Source organism: Penaeus japonicus, unplaced genomic scaffold (assembly GCF_977035675.1).
Source record: "Penaeus japonicus unplaced genomic scaffold, GWHDUDI00000001_assembly GWHDUDI00000015, whole genome shotgun sequence".
In the NCBI taxonomy this organism is placed as follows: Eukaryota; Metazoa; Arthropoda; class Malacostraca; order Decapoda; family Penaeidae; genus Penaeus; species Penaeus japonicus.
The window spans coordinates 5,789,892-5,799,891 of record NW_028234417.1 but is presented as its reverse complement, the minus strand read 5'-3'; the positions used below and the strand labels follow the sequence as shown (position 1 = coordinate 5,799,891).

At 36.2% G+C, this 10,000-nt stretch overlaps 1 protein-coding gene across 4 annotated transcripts in view; it reads left to right on the top strand.

Moving 5' to 3' along the window:
- Positions 1-10,000, top strand: part of LOC122252592 (stromal membrane-associated protein 1) — a 24,567-nt gene that overhangs the window by 13,939 nt on the left and 628 nt on the right. Inside the window, exons 4-10 of one of the 4 annotated variants that reach the window (XR_015191658.1) lie at positions 248-452; positions 796-1,009; positions 1,140-1,326; positions 1,690-1,794; positions 3,130-3,189; positions 5,348-5,683; positions 8,595-8,738. Coding sequence is in view for 2 of the 4 variants with exons in the window: in XM_043015128.2 (XP_042871062.2) it covers positions 248-452; positions 796-1,009; positions 1,140-1,326; positions 1,690-1,794; positions 3,130-3,189; positions 5,348-5,584 (1,008 nt within the window). In the remaining 2 variants the exon portion in view is untranslated. Of the gene's footprint in view, positions 1-247; positions 453-795; positions 1,010-1,139; positions 1,327-1,689; positions 1,795-3,129; positions 3,190-5,347 lie in introns of all 4 variants that reach the window. The other 3 variants (XR_015191659.1, XM_043015128.2, XM_043015129.2) reach the window with 3 other exon arrangements.

Below are 10,000 nucleotides of genomic sequence, written 5' to 3'. Positions count from 1 at the left end.
ACCACAACCCCACACACACACACAACACACACACCACACACACACAACACACTCACACACACACACCATAAAAAACAAACATAACCCCAAACATTAAAATCCAAATAAAATTTAATATTCAACCCAAAAAATATGAATTACAAAAAATGTAAATATAAAAATTATTTTATAGATGCATTAAGCATGTAATTCGTTAGTGACCATTTTTGTCGTATCCAGAATTATAATGTATGCGTCAATCAAACAGACCAGCGGGACAGTGGAGTTGCCTGCTCCTGTTAGTGGACGTAATACAAGCAGAGGAACAAGTGCATCGCCCAAGCCATTGCCAAAAGCACCAGGCAGCAAGAGTTCTTCTCCATCACCAGGGTCTGTTGCAAAAGGAACTGCATCATCAAAAACGTCAGCCACAGCCACCGCATCAAGTGCCACTCAGGACTTACTTGGACTGGGTTAGTGTTTGAAATTGCACTGAAATCCTCATGATAAAAATCTCCCAGAACCCTTTTATTTAATCAGGGTTAGTGTATACATACTACTTACTTATTAATGATATTTTTTTACACAGTGTATGTTCGGTGTTTGAGATAGATTACTGTCTTGTTTAGGAAATTTATCTGGTTAATCAGTAATAAAATCACCATCTATGTGAGGTTTATTGCTTTGCAAACAAGAGCACTAGTTCAAATGGAGAGAGAGGGTGATTATATGTCTGTCAATTAATAAGAATTCGACCTTAACTTTGGGACCATTACTCAGAACTTCCACATGATAGCTATTTCTCCCATTTAACAGATGCACCCTCAACTAATGGTACAACCACTGATAGTTCAGATCCATTTGGAGAGTTTGTAGTTGCACCAGCCAGTCAGACAACAAGTACTCCAAATACAGTAACTAATACAGCAAGCCAAGAAACTCCAGCTGCTCCTGCCAGCGACTCGGCCAAGACTGACGAGGAGAATTTCTTCAATCAAAAGCTACCTGAAGGGGGATCAGATAAATTGACCCCCCCCAAAGCGCAAAGTAAAAACAGCTAAACAAATAAATAAGAAAACAACTAACTCTACAACTCAACTCTAACTCAGAAACTTCAAAACATACTACCAACCCCTCAAAACTACTCAATCAAGCTCACAAAAGGACTCAATCCTAGCCTTATATGGGCAAGCACCTGCTCAACCACAGCCAGCCAATGTGTATGGTGTTCCCAGTAATGTATATATGGGAGGGGCACCTCCTGGTCAACCCATGCCTCAAGCTCCAATGGGTATGCAAAATGGAGTTATGGCACCACAGCAACAAAACATGATGTTTATGGCTCAGGTAAATAGTGTTGTGTTGTTGAACATATCCTATTAGTTTAATTATTGTTGAAGAGAAGGAGTAAATCAGTAGATTATTATTGATTTCTTTTTTGTTTTTTAATACCTTTTTTTGTTTTTACAACTGTTTTGGAATACAATCAATTTAGTGTTATAATATTGTATGTTCCAGATCTGGTCAATTTTGCCAGTCTTATAAAATCATCTTTAAATTAGTCAAGAGCTTATTCTTTATAATTCATCTGAAATACACATGAGAGATCAAATTAGTCAGTGTCAAATACACCAAAATGAATTGGAGTACATTTTATATACAGTTAAATTTGATATTCTTGCTTCATGATCAATTTTTGTGATCCCATAGAGCGGTATGGCAGGAAGTGGTGTCCCAAATCCTTTCTTTGCCAATGGCATGCCACAGGCTGTTCCCACTTCCATTCAGCTCTCAGCAGCCAACCCATTTGCTCAGGTATGTGATGATAACCTGTTTTGTTGTTTTTAGAAAGTTGTTCTTATTGGTTCAACAGTAAACAGTCTGATTGAGAGAATATTTCTTTGATTTGTTTGCTGAAAGCCAAATGCTAAGTCTTCCTTTTTTACCAAAAGCTTTTTTTTTTTACATTTGCAGTGCACAATATCTTTTAAAATATTATCAGAACTGTTTTTAGCTGGATTTAATTTTAAATTATTAACAACGGTTGACATAAAATAAAGTCATGCGGTGGCAGATCTTGACGCTAGGACCGGGATATCACGTCATGGGTTTTGTATGGCCTGCACACTGGGCATTAGACCTGGGCACATTGACATAAAACCGGATGGAGTCAAAACCGCCCAGGCGATATCAGGTGCTTAGAAAAATTTAGCAGTATATATCTAAATGTATATTTATTTACTCAGTTTGTTGAGCTAACAAAAAACTATTGATCAAGAAGACAAATTTTGTCAATATATATAATTAAGAGTTGCATAAAGCAAGTCAGGAGCGAGAGGAATATGTTGCATTGCTAATTAATCTCATTCATGCAGTTTTATTATTATTATTATTATCATTTGTTATTATTTGTTATTATTGTTCTTATTGTTTAATTTGATATTACTATTACCATTAGAGTTATTTTCATTGTTACTCTTTTTTATTTTTCTTTTATTTTTCTAGTAAATATTTATTATGAATGCTTTGTACATTTGTGAATAAACTTGCTTGGAACACTCAGTATCTTCAGTCAGCATTACATTAAATGCTAAGAATAGATAATACTGAAATTGAAATAGATACATGTTTAAATTTAGGACCATTTTTATTTTATACATCTATTATATATATTTCATCATTATTATTTCATACGTCCTCCTCTATTCTGCTTTCTGTTCTCTCCTCTCATTCTGATTTCATGCAATTCTATGATATAAGTGTCTATGTACAATTAAAGAATGAAAGTAGTTGCTTTACTCAGTTTAACCATGTATTCTTCTTGTCTTGTCATTGTTATTACTATTATTTTCATCATCAAGTGGCAATGTGATTGAAATTTCTAGGCATAATAATCATGATGATAACAATGACAAATTATGGTTAATATTATTATTATTATTATTATTATTGTTGTTGTTATTGTTATTGTTATTGTTATTGTTTATCCCATTCATGATTATCATGGTGATAATCTCCTTTATAAATTACATTGTTATTGATCAATTGCCTGGTGGGACGAAGGAGGGGATGGGTAGGAAGGGGGGGTAAGTGAGATTGGCACCTCGGAAAAGCCAGTGAACATCTGTGCTTTTGTCTTCCATTGTCCAGAAAGGCCCCATGCATCTCTTCTCTGCTCACTCTGACTTCAGCTACAGATCCTTCTTCCAGGTACTCGTCTAAACCTGCTTGAGCAAAAATTATCTCCCGTTTTTGCCGTTCGTCTCCTTGATGACCTCCACTATTGGCATCAGTATCTTCAGTCTCTGCCCAGTCCCTCCCCAGCCCCTCCTCCTCTTGGCCCTTGGCCATCTCTGACCTATTTTACTTTTTTTATTTAAGATTTTTTTTTTTTACTTGTATGTTTTTTTTTGTTTTGTTTACTGATTTCTAGATTTTCTTGAGATTTTTATTTTATTGAATGGTGCTGAATAATTAGTTTTATTATTTTGCATATTTATTGAACATTTTTTTTATTATTTTTATTTTTATTTTTTTTTTATTTAGCACTGCAGCCGGCTTGAGCGGTTCTTGCATCACCTACTACATGGCACGCCTATCTTTTTTTTTTTTCTTTCTTTCTTTCTTTCTTTCTTTCTTCCTTTTTTCCCATCATCCTGCTTTCTATATCCATTTTAGCCTGTTTCATCTCCACTGTACATAACTTTTATCCAAGCTTTCTTCTGCATTTTAAGAATGCTGATCTCATGCCTGGCTGGCTCTGAGGAGAATTTTTGAGCCGTCTCCTTTTCTTATTTTTCTGGCTGCTTAATTTTTGCCGAGTCTTGATAGATACAGCTTTGAGCATTTTCTTATTTTTTTCTTTATTTTTCACCATTTATCAAGGGAAATAAAGCCTGAAGTTAAGTTTATGGAGGATTATTATTATGATAAGGAAACGATGAAGTGTTAGTTAACCAAATTTCTTCTCCCCATACACTGGCTACAAGAATGCTTTCCTTGTATGCATTGAATGTATATAAGGTGTTTCCATTTTTCAGGTCCAAACTGGCACATATATATGTGGCTCAGGAAGTGAATGATGATTATAATTGAAACAAAATGTATGTATTTATTTATATTATACATAAACATACACAAAAACTCACAGCAACACACATATGCAAAGCAGGCACATATGCACACTAGGCTGGTTGATTTCTTACTTTTTTTTTGGCAAACAATCACATGAGGGATGAATTTGTATTTACACTATAAAGAAATAAATGAATTTATTTATATAAAAGTGAACCAAGGCAGATACAGTGCCATATTCTAATCCCATGTCCAGTATGGAAAGTTGGCATTTGTGAAATTCATTGACTGAAAAAGTTACTCCAGCATAAATTTTCTTTTTCGGTTTATGTAAATTCAGCTGAGTATTATAGGAATGTTTTTCTTACTTCTTTTTGAGGATGTTAACCCAATAACGACGAGGTGTCACACCTGTGTGACACGGCAAAAAGTGCAGGAGGACGGGACGTCATACCAGTGTGACGTCTCCGAAAATCGTTTATGCCGAGTGTCATATTTCATCCAGTAGGCTGTGTGTGTCGTGTCACAGTACCCGGCGTCACGACCCAGGCCATATTACATAGGCCCGAAATTGGGGGTTGCCAGCTCTCACCGGGCCTGTCGGCATTGGGTTAATAACAGTGTACCACAGGTTTTCAGCAATGACATAATGAAAAGGCCTTGTGTAACCTTGCACTTTAAAACAGGCAAAAGCAAGTATGGAATTCAATGTAATACTCTAAAGAGAGATTTAGAAAGTTGATTCTGAATTCAATATATTAGGGAAAGATAGTGCTGTATACAACATGACATATTCTTATTGAAAAGAAATTGCTTTATTATCTAAGAGTATCTTATTAAAGATCTGTAGTCTTCCTATGCTTTGAAACTCAAAGTGCATGTGCATAAAGTCAGAAATTTGACTTTTTGGGGCGGTGGGTTGGTGGGCCGGTGGGTTTCGGGCTGGTGGGAGGAGGGTTAGTGAGTGTGAATGAGTAAGGGTATGAGTATGAGTTAGTAAGAGTATGAGTATAAGTTTGGGTGAGTATGAGTATGAGTGAGTGAGGATATGAGTGAGAGTGTGAGAGTGAGAGAGAGAGATTTGTTTCAACATTCTTAAAAGATATATTTACCCTTTCCATGATAGTGGGTGGTTGATATAATATTCTAGTGTACTTCATGTATTGTTTATTTTACTTCTCTTCTTTCATTTTGCCTATTCATTCTTGCTTCTGTCTGCTCTCCCTTGTTCATTTCAGATGTGTTTTAAAATGTTATTGTATTAGATATCCTAAAAGATTGTTCCTTACCACAGATGCAGTCCCAGATGGCTGGCCTCAACATTGGGTCTGTAGGAGGAATGATGGGTGCACAGCCGCCTGTCATGGGTCAGCCCCATGGCATGGTTGGTGGAATGCCTGGAATGATGGGAGGAATGGGTGTTGGAGGAGCCCCAGCAGGTGCAGGGGGCCTCCCACAAGGCATGGGTGGTCACCCACCCGCCAGTGGGCTCGGAAGCAACACTACCTTGGCCACCAACCTGTGGCAATAACTATTGTGTAAGCTAGGTCTCAGTTTTTATACCTCAGCCAGACTCTGTGGTGCTACACGCTGGATTGAAATGGCCGAGGTAACACTGCGTATGCTCTGGGTGAGTTAAGGACTTGTATAGTGGGTGTGATGGGACCAGGGATGAGGACGGAATGAATGACGGCACCACACAGACCAGCGGCGCCAGGCCTGGAGTGCCAGATATACAGATGTACAGTTGTGGTCATAGGGGTCTGGGTTCCTTTTGTTGCTAAGGGTAAACAATGTTTATATACTCATATTGTTCCCATTTGTTATGAAGTGTATCCTGGATACATGTTTGGTACTGAATATAATCAACTAATGGAGAGACTGAAAAAAAAATCTGCTCCAGATGAACTTTTCTCCAATTTAGATGTTGAAGCCTTAATGAGGAAATAGTTATCAAAGTAGCTATTTTATAACGGTGATAGTGTTTCATGGTGCAAATAACTTTGCAAATAAAAGCTTTACTTCTGCTCTGCAACCAAACTGTATGAAGTAATCCTGTGTCAGGGACTTAATCAATGAATGCCAAATGTTTGTACAGATTGTGCACTATCCGTATATATCTATGATTTTACGCTGTGTATAATGTAAAGTTTTTCAAAAGGAAGATCTGTAGCTTTGCAAAGTAAGTGTTTTGAAGGCAGTATAGAACTTGGTTCATATGATAGGGTAGAAGCTATTGGCCTGTAATAATATTCATAGGATTTCATTTGTTTTTTCATGCTGGCCAAGGAGTTAAACATCTTTTTTGTTTATTTGGATGTATAAATTGATATTAATTTAATTTTTTTTTCTCTCTTTACTCATGTAATCAGATCAAAAGACCATTTTTTCAAAGAGTCAGCTGTCGACATTTATTTATTGTGTTCAAAAATTGTTAAGTCATTTCAGCAATGGAAATAAATGAATTTGTTTCTTGTTTTGAAGACTCCCACCCTGTATTGCATTTTTGAGAAGGCTGGGTGTGATCATTTGGCTAGTAACTTAAAGAGTTGATTTTCTTGCTTTTATTTTGTTTCACCAATGAAAGTGTAAAGATCATTTTTTTTTATATAATGTAATTTTGGAATGGCTAGGTAGGCTATCTGGCTATTGAAAAAAAGAAAAAAAAAAAGAAAAAAAAAATCATTGACCCTGATAACATATCACAGTTTATCCCTCCCCCAACCCCACTGCTTCCTTGACTAAAGGTTATCATTCCCCATGTGACACCATCTTGGTCTGGTGGAAAGTTGATCACATACAGAACAGTTTAGTAGAGTGGGTAATCGGTGCACTTCATACTTTGCAGGTGTTGGTAGGAGTCAGTCATTCCCATGCCAGATGTGTACATTGCTTGTTTACAGAAGGTGTCATTTTCTGTTTCCTTTTTCAAGTTGCAGCTTGAGGTAACAGCTATTTTTCTCACAGCACAAGATCACAGTAAAAGATAATCGAAATTTCATCAGGGACAGTGCCTATAAATGCCACTGGAATGGTGTTCTGTGTTGCACGGTTATGCATAGTGCATGTGCACACACTTGAAGCACACATGTGGAAACAGACACAGGCACACATCTAGCTGCACTCACATGTTAAGAAAAACACTCACACTCATACTCACACACACGCTCAAACACACATTCACACTCACACACACTCACACACACTCACACACACTCACACACACTTACACTCACGCTCATGCTCATTCACACACACGCACATGCACACGCACACATTCACACACACACACATTCACTCACTCACTCACTCACTCTCACACTCTCACTCTCACTCTCACTCTCACTCTCACTATCTCTTACTCTCACTCACTCACTCACTCACTCACTCACTCACTCACTCACTCACTCACTCACTCACTCACTCACTCACTCACTCACTCACTCACTCACTCACTCACTCACTCACTCACTCACACTCACACACACACACACACACACACACACACACACACACACACACACACACACACACACACACACACACACACACACACACACACACACACACATATACATACATACATACACACACACACACTCAAATAATATCATACACAGTATCATGAAAAGCAATAAATGAAGTTCATTTTTTTCTTCAAAGTTCTCCAAAGTTTTAAAGTATTTTACAGCTCATGCTAAGATTTGTAGCAATAGCATAATATTAATTTAATGCTTCCCATTTGCAAACAAATTAGGCATTGCATAGATCTTCCTGTGTTTCACCAGTGTTCTTTATTTATATGGCTACTATCCTTTCCTACAGGTGTTTACATGAAAATGAGTTCAAGGGATTAGTACAAGAAAGATCCTCAATCATTACTAGTCACGTGAAGTCATGCTATTCAATCTGTTGTAGACTGTAGTTGGGAAGGTGACATGTAATTTGTTACCTTTACATAAGCTGCATTTATGAGTCTGAAATTCCCCCTTAGTTTCTGACGAATGCTATTACATTTAGTCAGTGAGGTGATGATAATGATGCTGATCTTAGGCTTTAGTTGCTCATATTCAGAGGTCAGTGTGCACAATAAGTAAAGTGCATAGCAGACCCGGTTTTCAGTATCCATATTAACATTTAAGTTGTGCCTTTTGCATTTTTTTGTATAGCATATGATGTATTCATTAGATATTTTGATCATGTCTGCCTGGTTATTTCCCAACTCATAGTATCATGTATCAGTATTTATTTTCTTTTTTGCTTGTGATGAATATTCAGACCGATAGTGCTGCCTTCTAAAATATTTTAAGGTTATATTTATGTTACCTTTCTATGAAGTAGAGCTTCATTACAGCATCTCGCTCTCTGATGACAATGCTATGCAAAGTAGTTGTCAGTATTATTGATGGGCCAAATTGGTAACTGTTGTAATTAACTTTTTTCAAGATAATCACTGACTTGATACCAAAGATTAAGCAAGTAGAATGAATAACTTAAACTTACAAGATTTGATTAATAACTCTTTCTTTTTATCTTTGTAGGGAACTTCATGAGATATTTTATGTTCAAGAAAATAGCCAAAATGTACAAAATGCCAGCTAGTGGATTCCTTATGATTTACAAACTGTTCCTCATGGTCAGAGTTCATCATGTGACTACATAAAAGCATCCTGGGCCCCCATTATATCTTGAAGTTAAGGAATTGTTAGTCAAAAATACCTTTTGAAGTTCAGTCTGAATCTCCAAGAAAATCCAAACTCAAGAGAGTGTGTTACAGTGGTTGCATCTGACCATGATAAATACTTGGCCCACCCAAGCAAAACATCAACATTCTGTGAATTGCCAATACTCTTCCAATGATATACCTTGTCCAGCAGCTGTGAGTATTGCCACAACTTAGGTGAGAGAGGCAGGAGCTATCTGGCAGTGTCTCTACTTTGGTAACTCCATTACTCTGGTTTTAAAATAGGTTGATGGGGGTCTAGTTCGGAGGAAGAATGCTAATAATGGTCAGTGCTAAGTAGTTACAGTAAATTCTAAACTTTTCCCTGCATAGCAATCAAGACGTGGACACTATCTCTTTGTTTGGTCAGAAACTATTACCCTCACTTTTTATTTGTTCTTTTGAAATTTGTGGCATTTGTAAAATATGTGATGTTATAGAATTTACTATTCTGTGAAGATACAGTCATAAGACCTTGATATATATTTTTTCTGATTAAGTAAAACATACATGTATATCAGTTGAAATGAAAAGTTTTTTTTTGTTGTTGTTCCTAAATGATAATGACTGTATGTTACAAGATTTTGAGTAATAGAGTTGAAATCAAGGGTTTACTGTATTTATATGGACTGACCAGTTAGCCGAATAGAAATATAGCATATATATCTTTTCCTTTACCTCCTTAAAGTTTATATTAGAAATTGTAATGTAAGTTCCATTATGCATTAACCTTTTTATTATAGGTATTATTACTGTGTTTGTCATTTTCAAGTGTATTGTGTATGTTTTACCAGGGTACAGATCAACTTACATTCCATTTCAGGCAAAGTACCGTAATACTTCTAGAGGCTAGTCAGCTCAAATGTCTAAAAGCCAGAAGGTTTTTCTTTTATCCTTTTTGAGGGTAATTATTATTATTTGTAAACAAGAAAACAGAGCTAAAATTGCTTACTAATACCATCTCTTTTATTATTAACCTTTTAGAACACTGAGCAAAGATATTAAAAATGACTGTTTCAAAACTTATAAAGACAGTGACATTTCACCTTCTGGAAACTGTTATATGAATAATGTAATCATCAGCAGGTGATAATTCAAAGGAGAGTCTAATCATAATGTAAATATATAGATATATGTATAAATATATAGTAAACCACATTATTAGATTTGCGTGTGATTTATAATGGCTCCCATTGTGGCATAGAAAAATTATTGTATAGTAAG